We start from the raw sequence: 18916 nt of genomic DNA on the forward strand, positions 1-18916 counted from the left end.
GTGAAATAGGTTTATTGTTTCAAGGCGGGAGAAGGGGAAGGGGAAGGATAGTGGAAAGGAGACTAGACAGGGCCTTGGTAGCCATGAAAGGGAGGAATGTATGTTTCAGACATGAGGAATGGCATGTACTAAGCACACAAAGAGGAAGAGAACACAAGGAAAAAGAAAAGATTGTGGAAGAGAGAGTAAGGAATAAGGAAAGCAGCAGCATGATGTAGAACTCATGGGCTCACACTTACAGAGTTAGGGAGAGAAGCAGAAAGAGGCATAGCCAGTGAAGTAATTTTAAGTACAGTAAAATATTATAACAGGAAAGGATGTCATATCCTATCCACTCAGTAAGTTCCCTAAGTAGTTCACAGCATCATCAGACTGGTGGGCTGTCCTTTGCCCATCAGGCACCTCATGTAAGGTAACCCCATCCTCTAGTGGCAGCCTGTACCTCCCCAGAAGTTGAGCAGTGAATAAAAACTCAAGACTGTGACCTTTGTAAGTTTACAACTTGCATTGATGGGAGGTAGCATCTTGACAATGTCCCAAACGATTACAGATTGAGGCATACTCTAAAACATGAAATAGAAAGGATAATGGGGTAGACCCTCATTGTAGACAATACAGAGGAAAATACAGAAGGAAAGAAAATGAGTGGACAAAAGAGGTAGACAGGCTTCTCAGTGCTCTCAATGATCCAGAAAAATTAAAGTTTCCTTAAAAAGAAACTAAATGCCTTTCCACATCCCTTTGAGCCCATCTGCACATTTTTTTCCATTGTTCCCTCACCTCTCCATCAACTTAGATCAATTCTATATTATACTTCTAAGGCTACTTTCATGGTTTCCTGGGGTATCCTACCTCATGTCAGGCACTAAACACAAATTTTTAAGCTGTGATATAGTTCAGATGTATTAAAAACTATACAATTAATGAAAATTTTCATCATCAAGAAAAAAAATCAATCAGTAAGTTGTATTTTTTTTTCCTTTTGATACTTTCTATGAGAAGGACAGGAAGATATATACTGGAAAATGAAGGTGATCTAAAAAGAAAAATATATCAATAAAACTTTAAAAAAAGGTTCATCAAATTATAGGTTACTGTCACTTCAAATGTGGAGTCACATCTTCTCTTCCTGAAATTCCCAGTTAGAAACTCCAGCCAACTTTACAAAATCAAAGAGAAGTGCCAACACGGTACAAACTGAATGCAAACTCAATTTATTTACATAATTACATATGAACATCTATTCTTAATTCCCCCTGCCCTGATCCTTGATTCAAATTTATTTTCTGTAAATGTAAAAATCACAGTGAATGAAAAATGAGTATCGTACAATGACCAAGATAAGCGTTTTTACAATGCCATACTATACATGTGAAGGAAAATGATTAACCTAGAGATCTTGCCTTCCTCCACATAATTAAATCATCTATTGGAGGGAAAATGAATCTCAAGTACCAGTGGCATATAAAGATAGATCATTACATCTACAAATAAAAAATTATAAGACATAAGAAGCAGCATTTATTATTCCAAAATAGAGAGTGGTTTAATTTAAAAGTTGCAAGAAGTCAGCAGGCCACCCAAAACCAAGGAAATTATAATTCTTAATATGCTCCAAGTCACACAATGACCAATACTCAAAGCCCAGAAATTCCTAACATAATGAGAACTTTCTGAAGCAAAGCAATATTTGGTGTGCTGCTGCAGAATATGAACCCAATTCAGAGTGATCCGCAGGCAATTAGAAAGTCCTGGGGTGGGTTTGATTTCCTATTTATTATTTATCTTTTATTATTTATCTTTTAGAAATATATCTAGGGCATAGCTAGACAGTGCAAGGGATACAGTACCAGCTCTGGAGTCAGGAGGACCCGAGTTTAAACCCAGCCTCAGACACTTACTAGCTATGTGACCCTGGGCAAGTGACTTACGTGTGTATTACGTATACATACATACATACACACACACACACAGAGTTTGTAATGTTCTACGTATTAGATAGCTAATTATTTGACATGGGAGCAGAAATATGCATTAACCTCAGGAACAGAATGTTGTCCCAAAACTAGGACAAAATTTAATAGACATATGTAAAATGTTGTCTTAAGGTTTTCTTAAAAACCTGAAAAAATTACAGGAAAATTTATCATTTTACCAAATAATGTTTTGAATAAAACTAACAATCTGGGTTTAAATTAATCACAACTTTTCTATGAGTCAAAAATAGGCTACAGTAATAGTAATGCTCAGATCACTGGAAGAAAGACTTTTCCAGTCAAATATCTGTAGTACTGTGCTCTATTCTTTTAGGAAAGATATGTCAGAATATGCCCATGAGGGTCGATGGAAGAACTGGATGTATAACAAAAGAACTGAGGTTGTTCAATTTGGAAAATACTAAGAGAGACAAGACAGCTGCCTTACAATATCTGAAGAGTATCATCTGTGAGAGTAGACTTTATTTTCTGAGTTCTCTGAAGGCAACATAGAAGCAAATTTATGCTAAACATTACAAAGAATTTTCTAACAAGAGCTTCCAAACAACAAATTGACTGCATAATGAGGTAGTAAGTTCCCTGTTGCTGAAAATATGAACGACTCCTTGTCTAGGGTCTATAAAAGGGATTTCTGCATCAAGTGAGAGATTGAATTAGGTGATGTCCAACATCCCTTCCAATTATGAAAGTCTATGACTCTACAACAATCTCCTTAGCAAATAGGTTCTTGCAGATAATTCCAGCATAAAAAACTCAATAGTCTATTTATCACCTCCAGAGAAAGTAAGGAAGTTGAAGGGAGAGAAGCTATTGTAGCTTGGATTCGATCAGTGTCATTTGTAACTCTGATAAAACATTCACTGAGAAAGAGGCTGAAACTTGGTTCAGATCAGTTCTGTCTAGGATTAGGTTATTTTGTTCTTAAATTCCAGGTTTCCTTCCTTCCATTCATTTTTTTAAATCAGGTCTCCCTCTCTCACCCAGACTGGATGTGCAGTGGTCACTCAGCCCAATCCCACTTGCTTGGCATGTAAGTTTTTACTTGCTCCATTCCTAACATGGGGAAGATTGCTCCTACTTAGGCAACCTGGTAGCCCTAGCCCCCTGGGGCTTACAATATTGGTGTTGGACTTAGTCTGCATACCCAATTGGCATTAGCTTTACTGCAGCGGAGAACTACTGAGATGAAGTGATCCACCAGCCTCTGCCTCCTTGATAGCTGGGATTAGGGGTATGTACCACCATGCCTGCATGTTTTTCATATATACAATTGAGAGCTGATTGTATGCTGTGGGGAAAAAAAGATAAAATTAAGTTAGTGATGAAACACAGCGACCATAAAAATGACAAGACTACCTTCTGGAACTGAGTAGTAAGTGGGCACTTTGATATGTCATGAAGACCTTGCAGTGGCTCCCAATATTGTCATAGTCTCGAGGCAAATCTGATTGTTCCTACTTTCTCCCCTTGGCCTTTTTAATAGGATGACACTTTGTCTCTATGATAGACCAAGTATAATCAACATGAAGATGGACAAAGTTATAACTTCTCAGACGGCCTCATCCACCTATGCTAATCCAAGACTGGGTAGGGGGAAGTATTAAAAGCAGTAGGAGCTCATTACCCTCCTTTTCATCTGAAGGTAATATTGCAAACCAAGTGCTTTCTGCAAGGATGAATGTGACTAAAAGCCTATGACCAATGGTCTCTCCCACAATGGATGGCACCAAGCACTGTCCCATGGCTTATGGCTACACCAGGTAAAACCTGCTAATGTCTTGAGGTCCAACCAACCTCCTGGGTCATAGTCTCAAAAGCTTTGCTCATGAAAGCAAAATGCTAGTTCTCAGAGCAAAGAATGTAATATCCCTGGCTCTTGTGTGGAGGTTGGGTTGGTCTACTTGTCACTACTCTTTTCCAGGAGGTTACAGTTGTACTTAAACATTTAGCACTGTTTCTCGAAGGTTATTTCTCTGGCCCCATGTCACTCCATGGTAGCTTACCACACAACTTTGGCCTGGAGCTCCCTGTTATCCATTTATTCACTCCATGCAGGAAGCTAAACCTCACTGTAATTTTGACTTCACCCATCTTGAATGTTAAACACTAAACACTAATAACACAGGAGGCCTATTTAACAAACATCTCCACTATTGAGATTACAATGTAAAATCAATGAGAAGACTCCAGGCATCAAGTCTACATTCGGTTTCACAATGAACACATTTTCACAAGGTGATCTCCCCACAAACCTCTTATTCCTTGGCAATAATGTTCTTTATTTCTTAAAATTCTTTACAAACCAAATTCATTATAAATATTATAAAGTTCTAAAAGTTAACAGATTAAACATAATTTTCTTTAAAGTATATATACATTGCCATTTGATATTTTCAACTTCTATGGTGTTAAGAGTTAATGACTGCAACTTTTTCCTCAGAGAAATAGTACAGAAATGCTAAAATCAGAGCAGCAAGGACAATTTTTCAGTCAATTCCATTCAAGAAAATTTATTAAGTGCATCCCATGAGCGAGGCACTGTGCTTTACAGTAGTAAAGAAAACACTGCCAAAATGCCCAGGTTAAAAACTAAGAATTTCTAAGATTTTGATAATGTACAATATGAGGAAGACAAGGAGAAACGGGCACTGGAGAAATCATAAAGCCAAAAGAGTGGGGCAAAATCAAAACCCTGATGACACTTAGCCAGGCAAACTAGGAACAGGTCAATTTGCTGAATAAGCACACATGGAAGGCTTTTTAAATTATGCTTTAGAGAATGTTTCTCTGGGGTAAATTTCTTCTACTTAATTAATGAATTTCAACATGAAAGTGCTTCTGTATAGCTTCTAAATTTAAGAATAAACAGTCAAATGGTATCTGAGCAGGGAGTACCCATCAGTCTATTAGGCCACTAAAAGCTCTCTATGACTATGGACAAAACATGAAACAACATGTTCCTGAGCTACAGATAAATATATAAAACATTAAGTAACTGAAACAGACAAAATGTATTTCAGGCAGGCAGTGCTATGATAATAGAAACTTATTTGCTAATTTCTAGAAGGGATATATAGCAATAATACACCGAAAAATGGCAAAAGAATGTGGTTTCATTCTAGCCAGACTGTGGTAACAGATATTTAACAACTGAATGCACTTTGAGAGACAATAAGGTGCCCTCTTCAGCAAACCCAGAGTTCAGGAATACTGATCTTCCCAGTCCAGCTAGCCTTAATAAATCCTTTGGGATTTTGAATGGTCCTCTAACCTCTACTGGGGTTCAAATAAAGAGCTAAAGGAGGGACAGGAAGATGTCCTCATTCTTTTCTCTCTTTGGCTTCAGTTTTATAAGTGAACAGAATCCTCAATGGGTGAATCTTATGTACTTTTCAGGAAGAGACAAAGATAACTTATCATGCACCTCATCTTCTCAGCAGCAGCCAGGACATGGTGACCACCGTTTTAGACAATGACTTGACTTCTAAAGCATATCTGATTTTCACCCGTTCCCCCTTTACTGCAAGCTGACTCAGGGATGTAGTGTGTGGAAACGAGGGGCTTGCCAGGAAAAAACCACACCAGTCATCCTTGAGCATTCCCAGTAGAAGTGGCCCCTGGATTCTTGAAAGCTGGGCCAGCAGAGCACAAACTCTTGCAGGTGCTAGATGATGGCTTCAAAATAAACACCTGGCAATGTGTGCTGATGTGAGAAGGGGCCCCGAGAACTCATCAAAAAAGTCTAGCCACCAGGAACTGATATGCTTGGCCCTGATAACTAAAGACACCTATGTACAGAAGTATAGAGGGGTTTTGACCTGCGGTGTTGGAGTAGTCATACTAATGCACTAGTGAGAAGTAATAAAGCCAGAATAAATGTAGTTATTTAATAACATCTTGGCTTCTCTCATCTAAAGGAAAGAGCAAACTTTCCAAAAGATAGTAGAATCACAAAGTAGACCTTGCTTTTGGAAATATAAAAATTTGTAATTTTCAGACTAAATGTGACTATTTTTGAGGAGTCAAAATGAGACTCAAAGTGTGCCTCTTTCATGTGACTCTAATTGGCTATAGTTCTAACATGAGCCCCAGTAGTTTATTTTTTAAGGGCAAGGAGAAGAATGAAAGGGAAAGAAAAATTGTCCTATGATCTGTGACCCTTACTGTGCTATTCTGCAAGGCCCACTGGCTTTCCATCAGGGTGAAATGTAATGAAGTTTCTCATTTTCACAGGAATAAAAACTAAGTAGTCCTTGGTGCTTCGACATAATGTTATTGTAACAGCTAAGAAAACATGCATGCACACACACACACACACACACACACACACACACACACACACACCCCTTTTGCATCCAAAATACATGGTAGGAATAATCAGTGCCCACATTCCCTCCAACCATCCTCCTCATTGGTTGTACTAGGTTCTACAGTGGACCTAGACAGTCAAAGTTACTTGTGCAATAACATCAAATGTAAACAAAAATCATCACAGGGTTTTCCATGGACCTCAGTGCTGCTATCGAATAATGTCCAAATAATGCACTTCTGGGTACAGAGAGTTAATAAGAAGAGCCAGAAAACTTTTCCCATCCTGAAGACAATGGCCAGGATGCTTTATAAACTGGGATGCTTGAGAGATCTGTTCCTGATATTCTCCATACTGCTTGCTTGAAGACATGGATTCAAGAGTATTTAGTGCCTAAAAAACAAGGAAGATGACACTTAACTGTATATAGGCATCTGATAGCTTATACGTATTTGAAAACGCAATGTAAGTATCAGTCCCAGGGAAAATGTAGAAAAAAGCATCTCTATATGTCTCTGTTTGTGTACATTTACATATATGTTATAGAGGAGGCCCCAATAAACAACATTTAGAAGCAGAACCACTTTGCCTGATTTCTGAGGTCTTCAATAACCTGACTCCACACCACCTTTCCAACCTTATTTCCTGATTCCAGTACTAGCTTTCTCAAACATCAGCTTCATTCTGGAATTCATTCTTCTGCCTATTCTTTCCTCCCTACTTGGAAAGCCCTCCTCCCCACACAAATCCAAACCCAGCTCGTTTAGCAGAGCCATCTCAAGTCCCCTCCCCTCCATCCCATCCTATACTGTTCTTTCCCTTGCCGAACTCCTCTTTCAATTAAGAGTCAAGACCACAAAGTTGTGCACCAAATTCTTCTGTGCTTTCTGAGCATGAGGTTGGTCTCCCTGGGAAGAAACAAGTTTATTTCCATTCAGTAGACCTTAGAACATTCATTTTGTTAAAAACATTCTTAGAAATTATGGTCAAAGTCATCCTGTCATTTAAAAATTTCTGCATGAACCAAGCTTCAAAAGCCATTTACTAAGTGCTAAAAGCAGCCTGACTTAAAGGCTGTTAAGTCAGCACACTCCTTCTTTTATGCATATCATACTCCCTCTTTTCTTTAGATCCTGTTAGTCAAATCAAAAAGCTGAAAGGGGTCTGCCTTGCTCCTCTCTTAGGAGAGCAAAGATCAATGAGAGGAAGAAGCAGTGGCTTTCTACCCTTCCTGGGAGGACATTCCTACTATGCATTAATAAGGGACTTACAGATCAGGAAAGTGACACTAACGGGGACAGCTGCATAACAACTACAATAAGGACAGAAAGATGGAGACATAGAGACGATTCAGATATATCTATCTATAAACATATAGATACAAAATTTTATCTGAGCTGACGAGAGATGGGCTCTTACCTTTCTCAGGCGGCTAGCACAGAGAAGATCTGAAAAGGTTAGGAGGTGAGCTGGCAGGTTAAAGATAAATTACCAAGAGCTTCATATCACTTGAAGCCAAGCAGTTGCAGATAAACTAATGGAGAGTTCTTTTGCATCATATTAAGATTAAGAGTAGCACAAAATTGTTATAGTAACTGTTTAGAATAAAAAGCAAAGACACATCCATGTGTCTTAGAAATTTCACAGTTAAGAATTACAAGTAACCACAGGGTCACAGTCAAAATCCCTAGTTTAATTTTAGAATTTTATTTTTTATTCTGAATTTAACAAACATGGAAACACTTCCACGTATAAAACAGACTAGAAAAAGAGGATTACATATGAAAATGCAAATCTCTCATGTACAGCTTCACACACACACACACACACACACACACACACACAAATTTAACATTACTTTCAAAGCTGTGCTGCTTAACTTTGTTTCCTTCTGAACTCGCTTTAGCTTTTTCTCATGCACTGTTAAAAATGCTTCAATCACCCTTCTTTTCTTTTTTGCCAATCCTATCACTAGCTCCCTCTTCTCATTGTGTAATTGCTTTCTTCTGCTTACTTCACTTTGCATCACTTCACGTAAGTCTTCCGAGGCTTGTCAGAACTCTTCATATTCTTAGTTGCTTACATGCAGTGAGTGGTTTTCCACTGCATTCATGCACAATAACTTGGTCAGCCATTGTTCAACAGGGGGACGGTGGCCACCTTGTTTCCAGTCCTTTGCTACTACAAAAGATGTTCACCGCTAAACTCTTTAGAATGGCATTTATTGTTTCCATTGCTTTATAATCTGGCTTCCCTCCCCAGAAGTCCACTGATAGTACTACCTCCAAGGTCACCCTTGACTTCTCAGTTGCAAAATTCAATGGCTTTTTCTTCATCCTAACTTTCTTTTACTTTTCTGTAGCATTTGACACAATTGTACTTAATGCTTTTTTTACTCTCTCCCCATTCCTACTTCTATGATATTGCTCTAGCCAGGTGATCTACCTGCCATTCTATTAGAAGAACCTCCTAACTAGTTTCCCTAACCCCAATCCCTTCTTTACACAACTGCCAAATTAATCTTCCTCATTTTCATGTCTGGCTGCATCACTCCCTTACCCAAAAACCTTCAGTGGATCCCTACACAGAAAAGAGCCTATTTACATACCTGCTGAGCTTTTGGAGAGAAATGTAATTCAGAACTAGACTTCAAACGAATTTGATCTTCTGCAGGAACTTGAACTGAAAGAAAGGCAGCCATACTTCTTGCAACCACACGGAACCTTAGAAAAGGCAAATGCAGTAGGAGGAACCAATTATAATTTACACAGACATCACATATCGAGTCTAGGAATTTCTACCAAAATTCAACTGTGATAAAGAGTATCTCCATTTTTTGTTAATGCCTTCAATAAATCTTCATAATCTCAAGCAAAAAAATATATTACTTATGCCATATACAGCTTTAATATACTTTACTTCTTTATCCATAATAGCATATATAGCACATCAAATTCAGATACAAGAATAAAAGTGTATCCCTTCCACCAAGGGAAAATTTGATACCAAGGAGCACACTAATCCTTATGGGTTTATGAAATAAATTTGTAGCCCTTAAAGATTAAAACAAAAACAAAGCTAAACTATACATTTTTTAAAAAATTAAGTATGATTAAGTTAAGGCAGCTAGGAAAAGTAGTATAATGTTATACCTCAGCCTACTCAAAGCTTAATTTACAGATTTGTTATTGACCATGTGTGGTTTAGTCTTTCATTCTCAAAGAGGATCACGACTCAGGGAAGATGATGACATGACTTGCAATGAAATTGGATTTGAGTGAGTGAGGGAGGGCTGTGCAAAGACACCAGCCTCACTTTCTACTCCAGATCCATCTGGGTTCAGTGGCCAAATATAGATCAGGATGACTGGAGATGGCCCAGGATGCAGTGGGAGACCTTGGCCTTGCAGAGGTTCCCAAAGTGGGTGATACCACCCTGAGGGTTGCTGGAACGATGGAGGGGATTGGGGGTGGAAGGGTGGTAGTAGCTTTAGGTCCAATTTGGGGGGGCGGGTGTTAAAAAAATAAGGGGGCAGTGAAAGCATAAGGAAAGAAAAGAAGAACATTTTGAAAAACCATTCATGCATATTTCAACTGTTGTGTAATAGAGTTAAAGTCACATTGATTACATTATTTTCCAAATAAACACACAAAATGCAAGTTATAATGGATCAGTGGTCAAGTCTACCAACAGGTCTTAACAAGCAAGTGTTAGCACATCGTTGGGAAGTCCAGCATGCATTGGCAGGAATGTGTGCATGTAATGATTCGTTTAAGATGCAATACTATACATGATGCAACATTGTGTCACCAAAATTTCAATGCAGGAAAACCTTCACAAATTTACCATAAATTATTAAATTTAAGATGCGTCATTTTAAAAAACTGGTTGCTTTTTTTAAAATAATGCCAATTTTAAAAAAAGTTAAACGGCTAAAGATTTGGGGGGGGTAGCGTTGAGTACTTTTTCTTTTCTTTTGGAAAAGGGGACCATAGGCCAAATAAGTTTGGGAAACTCTAAGGTCTTTCTGAGGTCTCACTTTGAATGATGCAAAGCCCATTCAATGAAGAGGACTGTTTAAGAAGTGAGTGAAGGGATGGCCCCTTCAATCAAAAAAAAAAAACTGGGAGAGGAAGACTTTCAGGGTTGCTGGCCAAAAGAGAAACAATTACTATTTACATTCACTATGAGCCAGGAGGGCCCAAAAAGTAACCATTAAGTGGTGTTTGGGCAGGGACCTATCGTTGTCCTATCAATGAGAGCCAAAGTTACATGAAATATTGTACAACAAACTTGCAGAATCCTGTTAAATTCTACAGTATCCTAAGAAACACTGTTAAAATTCAGACTTTGGTGGATTTGGAATAGCTGTATTTCACAAGGTCTGGCTCTGCCACAAGAATGTTCTTGTTTCAATATCTTCAACATTGACTAGGACTAGAAGAGTATAACAGGAGATAACTAAGTATGAAGAGAGAACCTAACAGTCCAACCAAGCCAAGACACATATTCTTTCATACAAGATTCTAATTCAAAGCTTTGCTTTGTTCGTTTGGTTAGTTTTTAAGGTTACTCAGATACCTCTTACTAACAAGCTTTAATACATATTTGATAAATTTTGAATTCAATTGTGTTTTGTCTTTGTGCACTCTGACTTTGTATCTTAATACATGAAGTAAATAGAGTCATGGCTTTACACGATTACAAAGATAGAGATTTTTTTAACTGCCATTCTGGAAAACCTAATTTTTAAACTTAAAATACCTGCAAGGGTACCAGAAAGAACCAAATAGAATGGTAAGATTTAGAATTGAAAGAGACTTCGGGGAGCATCTAGTGCAACCTCCTCATTTTACATAAAAGAAAGGTGGGCCCAGGAGAGGTGAAGTCATTTGCCCAAGATCACAGAAGAGTTTGGATTTGAATACAGGTCCTCTGACTAAATCTAGCATACTTTCCCCTATGTTATATTGTCACCATAGACTTCTGAAACCTCCTATATTGGCAGAAATATAGGCTATGCTTTTCTCCAAAATGTGGTTCATGTAAAACCTGAATATGGCCTAGACATCAAAACATCTAGAACAAACCATCACTAAGGAGGTCACAACTACTCTCTACCTTGGTAGTTTTCTTAAACTGCTTTGGCTAAACAAAATTCATCACTTGGTGGCCAACCTTCTGCTTAGAAGCTCCACTCAAGTAATACAGGTTGGTCCCAAAGAATGTAAACTCCTTGGGATTTAAGGATTACTTCACTTCTGTCCTTGTATGCTCAGTATTGAATATGGAACTTGGCAGAGATTAGGAGTTAATGAGTGATTGGTACTCAATAACAGGTATATCACTGGGCCCATGCTCAGGGCAACAACCCAGAGCTTGCACAACACATGCACAGCTTCCTCTCCATATGACAGTGAGACTGGAGAAAGACTCCAATGGAGTTTGTTTGGTCTATAAATTGGTGGTGTTCTTTACTTCATACCTTTGTATTTTTTTTTTCATTGGAGACTTCATTTTAGAGAGAGAACAGCATCCTAGTTTTAAACCAGAGCTGACCAAAATGCAGCCCCACAGTGCAATTTATGCGGCTGGCCTATAAGCATAGAAAATTTACATAAATGCTTTAGTAAATGAAGCCAAGCTACCGCAGAGCCCTCACCAAAATGGCAAATCAAAATATATTGTCCATTGTTTCAAGAAAAACCTAAGGTTGAACAGCCCTGTTTTAAACCAATGAGAGTGAATCAACAGTTATTTCATCAGTATCCATATCAGTTCTGGAATTAGGAAATTCACGAAGAAAAGTATTTCTTTCCAATTCTTACCTGTTAGACAAGGGAGACTTCCTGCCTAATCCAATGGCACCCAGTATCCCCGAGCTCAGCCTCTCCTCTGCTGCCTGGCTCTGTCTGTTCTGGATCCCAAGAAGAGTCCGGATGACGGATCCAATCAGCACAGCGTCATCCTGCTCGGCCTGGATCAGGGACAACTGCAGTGCTTGGTGCCACCACAAAAAGAGCTTTGCCTCATCTCGCACAGAGCTTAGAGTGGGTACGTAAGAAAAGAAAGGGAAAAGTTAGGAGGTGATATGCACCCTGCTCTGCCATCCCCTCCCAGATTTAGTTTTATATTTGGTTTTCAAGTTCATGATACATGCTATAAACCATTAAGTAAGTTGAAAGTTCAAATAAAAACGTTACTTTTATAAAAGAAAGCTACAAGGAAATATGCTTAAGATCATCAACTTGCGGTAGAAACAATAACTGGCTTGGCAATCTGGGTGCTAGTCCCTACATTCCCAGAACTAGTTGTGTGACCTCAGGCAAATCACTTGACTTGTCTAGGCCTGCCTCAGTTTCCTCATCTGTAAAAAGAAGTGGACAGGAAAAGAGGAAGAGTTTGTATTACATGATCTCTAAGGTCTGTTCCCAGCATCAACATTCCATCATTCTACGAGTTTCTGGTAATTTGCTCTACTATTTGCAATCAGAGTTTACAGTAACAAATAATGTTTTACTTTTGATGGGAGGTTTCATATTTTAAACCCTACATACTATTCTTGTAATCACTTAGCAAGGTCTTCTAAGGCAAAGGTGTCAAAACACAAGGCCTAGCCCAGAAACCAAATTAAAATGTAATGGGGGAATATTTAACAAAACAAATAAAAATACAATAGAACATTTTTAATGTTAATATGCGATTTCTAAATCAATATACAGCCCACAAGGATCCTCATGTAGGGTTTAGTGGCCCATTTCTATTTGAGTTTGAAACCACTGTTCTAAGGTATTACCCAAAGGCATTAGGAGTCATCCCAGCCACACATTCAATTCATTCATTTAATCAAAAGCACACTGAGAAAAATCTAACTTGGGATTGTTTTATTTGTTTTACATACCATTCATTTCTTTGTGTTTATGCTTATTTAAAGCTTAAATACATTAAAATAAAACATTAAGTTAACCAAGTAACAGGTTTAATATGGCTTCCAGAAGATCAATAACATACCTGGGATAGACCTGTTCCAGCCACTTTCCTAAGGTTAGCAACATTTTCATTTCATTTCTTAGCGTTTGCTCGCTATTTAAACACTGAAGCATATAGACATACAGTGTCAAATAGCTTCCAAGGGACAGGCACTCCTGAATAAAGTCTTCTATGGTGAGTTCAGGAACTTGAAGAGATACCAGGATAGGACCCCATCCCAAATTATAGTTGAGCGAGTCTAATAATAGAACAGGAAGCAGAGAAACTAAGTAAATAAAACAGAACCAAACATAATAACTTAACTATTCTAATAAAGCCTTTCACTTTAAACTTCATAATGTAAAATTATTTCTCACAATAGTCTTAGAGAAAATCAGTACATCAACTCTCAAGAAAGAAACAATGAAGAACCAAACACTTGATTGAGACTAGATGCGGTAATATACAGGAAATCTAACTAAGGTAAGATTAGAAGTTTCTAATTTCTAAGCCATATTTTTTATCTTGTTCAAAAAAGCATTTAAGGTGCCTAATGAAGCAGACTACCATTCCAGATACTATATAAACTGAATCTATGGACCTCTTCCCTGCCCCCAGAAACTGCAGCCTTCTGAGACAGGAAATACGGTTTTCTAGTACACTATGTAAAGGGATTAAGAGAGCTGATGGGCAGGGGAGGGAAACGAGACCATTCATTTCCCAGTGTATTCTTATTTATCCAAGCTTATCATGTTCAGATAGTAATCTGTTAAAAATGTTTCACAAAATCATGAAAAGGTAGTTATTAGTTTTAAATCAGAAGTTTAAATAATTAAACATTCCCTTTTTTTCTGGTGATAAGATTTAGGTAAATTTTTTGAGTCATGGGATGCTAGGGTTATAGGAATTAGGGCTAGACAAGTCCTGAGAGGTTATCTAGTACAAACTCTGTATTTTTACAACGAAGAAAATGAGGCCAAAAGGAGATAAGTGATATACTCCAGGTCACACAAGTTTTAAGTAGCAAAGTCAGGATAAAGTTAGGAATATAATAAGAATTAGAGCCTTTAGAGTAGTCTGTGTACACATTATGACATAAAACTTGCAAAATTATCATTCTGATCTCAAAGTGCTACCCATTTGCCATCACTCTTAGACATGCAACTCTCTTGACACTGAAATGGAAAATATCATGGAAGACACCTTCACAGAGGTGCCAGTAGTTCCACCACACTTATGGTAATGGAGACATACAAAGCCCACTTCTACAGGTCAGTTGATTTTGTGTGTGTGTGTGTGTGTGTGTGTGTGTGTGTGTGTTTTACATATTCTATCCACGAGGCACACATATTTAAAAAAAAGAAATTTACATGATAACTATTATATATTTAAAAGGAATAGCAAGTTGTACATAACACATTTGTAGTTTCATGTGCAATCATCTTTTTTATGATACTATGTTATGGAAATGCCTGTTTTATTCCATAAATTAAAAAAAAAACACAAAAAAAATTTTAAAAAGAAAAGAAAAAAAAACTTGTCTTAAAAAAAGTTATCTTAAAAATACTGAGAAAAGTGCACCAGTTAAACAATATTCTTTATCTGAGAGTTGGTGGGGACTCTATGTTATTATTAGTTATGCTATAAGGGTAACTTTTCAATCAGATGATAAAAAAGAAAGCTCTCCCTAAAATGAAGAATTGGGGAGAAAAAAGGAACCTCAGGGGTCACCTAATCAATCAACAAGGATTTATTAAACACCTGCTATAAGCACTGTCGTAACTCCAACCTAACTCTTTAATGTTACATATAAAAAAATGGAAGCCCAATAGTTAAATGTTTCCCCTGGATCATATAGTGAATGGGAGAACTGAGAGTAGAACCCAGATCTCCTAGTTTCAGTGTTGTTTCAACAATGATACCTGAAAACTTTAACAACTGAAACTGTAGAGTAAAGCAAGCAGCATAGGAAAATGTCAAGAATGAACACTAGGATTCAATCATGGTTTAGTAAGAGTGCATAGTTAAGTTTTCCACAATAAAGGATTTTAAATAATAAGTCAGTGGAATAATAAAATTATATGCCACCAATGTAATATTAAGCAAAGATATAATCAAGAGATAAATAATGAGTAAGATTTTTTTAAATGCCCCCTCCCCATTCCAAAAAAGAGAGAGATATTCACAGACACACCAGAATTCAGAATGATACCTCCCTGATTCATGTTGTTCTTTTTCATCTCCTACATCCTAATATATCATCCTTTATAACTGAATTTTTCCTGGAAATGATAAAATTAACTATGATGCAAGATGATGCTCACTCACCATCTTGGAAGTAGGCAGTGATACAGGCCTCTGTAATTTCAGCCATGTGTCGGACAGAAGCCAAGCTCTGGCATGCTGCTGTCAAAAGGGGCAGCACCACCAGCCCATGCACTTTCTGGTCAATCCAATTCCGGACACTGCCCCGAAGGAACTCAGCCGTTGGGACACTAGCATTATTCATCATTGTTAAAACTTCAACAAATAGTCTGCTGAGGGCCATATGGCGAGTCTGGTTATCCATATCTGAAGGGAATAAAATATATACATATCCACTGACACACAAAGATAACCCCTCACTGGTCCTTCAATATTATTACAATTCTTCTGATGAAGGAGAGAACAGGAACAATTAAATTCTTAGCCATAGTCTGTGCAGACTTTGGAGTTTTGATAGCAGTTTCCAAAAGAACCAAAACATCACCATTCACGGTTCCAGCCAGTTAATAAGTGTTGGCCTGCCGCATGAAAATGTATTTTCTAGGTACCAAGAGGAAGCTAATGTTTTCACACCACCTAGGAGTCACAGTGCATGAGAGCAGTAATATGCTATGTGCTAATAAAAAAGCTACTTTTGGAATGTTTAGCTAGATGTATTCAGCAAGACTGAAGTATTTCCTTTTCATTTTTTTAGACATTCAAATGAAAAAATAAACAAACAAAAAACTTTAAAGGTTAATGGGAGTCTGAGAAGCAGAGGATTGTGATGGACAGACAGCACCTGAGTCAGGAAGACATGAATTGAAGTCCAGGCTCTGAAACACATTGGATACGTGACCCTAGGCTCTTAGAGTTGCAGAGTAAGACTACAGTTACAGAACAACTGTCAATCTGCATTGGTAGAACACATTTCATCACTGTGAGTTTATCACATCAATGAAATCATAGGTCCAACTTCTCCAATCCAGTGATCCCCAACCCCACCAAGAAAAGGGTTGAATATTTAGAAGCATTTATTTTTATGTTAAGCTTCAAGATCAATGAACCCGTTGATAAGAAATAATACTGATTATCACACCAAGTTAGATTGAGAAGCTGGTAAAGACAGAAAAGTACAGAACTGGTAGAGATTAGTAGGAAGGTAAAGGTTAACAGGAAGCATACTGCCCAGTTCTCTCCCAAAGTCATTGTAATAAAGATCAAGGAAGAGCACTAAACCAAGGAGGGATAGAGAAATCCAAGGAGAAATCACAACAGGTCATGTTTTCTAGTCAAAAATCATGGATTCCTAGACAAGTTGCTAATAAGGTAATGGACCGGAGGTTGACCTACAGCCCAGCTGCTTTTCTGAAGCAGAATCTCAATTCACCCTGTAGACCTGAACTGGGGCCTGAAGATAAGTAAAAAGGGCACGGATAAGCCCTAACAAAAAGTTTCAACTCAAAAAATAAAGTTGGAAAAATGAGTTAAAAAAAAAAAAGGCATGAATGATAAAGAGATATCATGGAGCCAATAGAAAAACCTAGATAAAGAGAATAACTCCAAAACATCTACAAAGCCTCAAATAAAAAAAAGACAACTTTCCATGAAGTCACTAGAATGCCTGGAAGAAATGGGTTTTGTTGTTGTTGTTGTTAAAAATCATATAAAGTGACAAGAGGCAGAGTTCAAGATGGCAGTGAGAAGAAGCATTTTTGCTTAATTCACCTACCACCTCTACTTCACAACAACCCAGAAAATGTGCCAGATCAAGTTCTCATCAGAAAAGCCATGAAAAAGGCACAGTGAGTCATTTTCCCAGCCCAAGGAAGCTTTGGAAGACAGAGAGGTCTGAGGACTTAAGGTGAGGGCTAGCTCCATTGACCTCCAGAATATCGTATTCCAAGCCCTTCAATCTCTTAATGTAGAAGCCGCCAGATCTTGGGTTATTCTGATTGGGTTTCCACAATACTCAAATTGTTTGTTTCTGGCTGCTTGCAGTATTTTCTCCTTGACCTGGGAGCTCTGGAATTTGGCAACAATATTCCTAGGAGATTTCTTTTTGGGATCTATTTGAGGAGGTGATCGATGGATTCTTTCAATTTCTATTTTGCCCTGTGGCTCTAGAATATCAGGGCAGTTCTCCTTGATAATTTCTTGAAAGATGATATCTAGGCTCTTTTTTTGGTCATAGCTTTCAGGTAGTCCAATAATTTTTAAATTCTCTCTCCTGGATCTATTTTCCAGGTCAGTGGTTTTTCCAATGAGATATTTCACATTGTCTTCCATTTTTTTCATTTCTTTGGTTCTGTTTTATAATATCTTGATTTCTCATAAACTCACTAGCTTCCACTTGCTCCAATCTAATTTTTAAGGTAGTATTTTCTTCAGTGGTCTTTTGGACCTCCTTTCCCATTTGACTAATTCTGCCTTTCAAGGCATTCTTCTCCTCATTGGCTTTTTGGAGCTCTTTTGCCATTTGAGTTAGTCTGGTTTTTAAGGTGTTGTTTTCTTCAGTATATTTTTCAGTATTTTTTTGGGTCTACTTTAGTAAGTCATTGACTTGTTTTTCATGGTTTTCTCGCATCCTTCTCATTTCTCTTCCCAATTTTTCCTCTACTTGTCTAACTTGCTTTTCCAAATCCTTTTTGAGCTCTTCCATGGCCTGACACCAGTTCATGTTTTTCTTGGAGGTTTCTGTTGTAGGCTCTTTAACTTAGTTAACTTCTTCTGTCTGTATGTTTTGGTCTTCTTTGTCACCAAAGAAAGAATCCAAAGTCTGAGACTGAATCTGGGTGCGTTTTCACTGCCTGGCCATATTCCCAACCAACTAACTTGACCCTTGAGTTTTTCAGTGGGGTATGAATGCTTGTAGACTAGAGAGTTCTATGTTCCACGTTTGGGGGGGAGGTGCCGGCTCTGTCACACCAGCACTCCTCCTTCCCCAAGAACCCCCAACCCACACTGGGCTTAAATCTTCAGCAGGCTGTACACTCTTGCTCTGATGTGCCACTTAATTCCTCCTACCAGGTGGGCCTGGGGCCAGAAGCAACTGCAGCTGTAGCTGCCCCACCTCCGTTGCCCCCGGGGCTGGTAGCCGAACTGCGAACTCCTTCCACTCCTGCAGCTTTTCCCGCTAACCTTCTCTGCAGTCTTTGGTGTTTTGTGGGTTGAGAAGTCTGGTAACTGCCGCAGCTCACTGATTCAGGGCGCTAGGGCCCCCTCCACCCGGCTCCTGGTCTGGTTGGTCCATGCCGCCCAGGCTGGGCTCTGCTCCACTCCATTCCCAGCTCCCAGCTCCGTGTAGGATAGACCTCACCCAGAGACCATCCAGGCTGTCCTGGGCTGGAGCCCTGCTTCCCTCTGCTGTTTTGTGGGTTCTGCTGTTCTAGAATTG

General features: G+C 38.4%; 1 protein-coding gene across 1 annotated transcript in view; it reads right to left on the reverse strand.

The window, feature by feature from the left end:
- Window positions 1-1225: 1225 nt before the first annotated feature.
- The window catches only part of EPG5 (ectopic P-granules autophagy protein 5 homolog), a 134981-nt gene continuing 117290 nt past the window's right edge, over window positions 1226-18916 (reverse strand). Inside the window, exons 40-44 of the mRNA XM_036746153.1 lie at window positions 15604-15846; window positions 13318-13534; window positions 12135-12350; window positions 8915-9029; window positions 1226-6699 (exon numbers count right to left, since the gene is read on the reverse strand). Of these exons, the coding sequence (XP_036602048.1) occupies window positions 6517-6699; window positions 8915-9029; window positions 12135-12350; window positions 13318-13534; window positions 15604-15846 (974 nt within the window). The 3' untranslated portion in view covers window positions 1226-6516. The remainder of the gene's footprint in view (window positions 6700-8914; window positions 9030-12134; window positions 12351-13317; window positions 13535-15603; window positions 15847-18916) is intronic.

This window comes from Trichosurus vulpecula, chromosome 1 (assembly GCF_011100635.1).
Source record: "Trichosurus vulpecula isolate mTriVul1 chromosome 1, mTriVul1.pri, whole genome shotgun sequence".
Lineage (NCBI taxonomy): Eukaryota > Metazoa > Chordata > Mammalia > Diprotodontia > Phalangeridae > Trichosurus > Trichosurus vulpecula.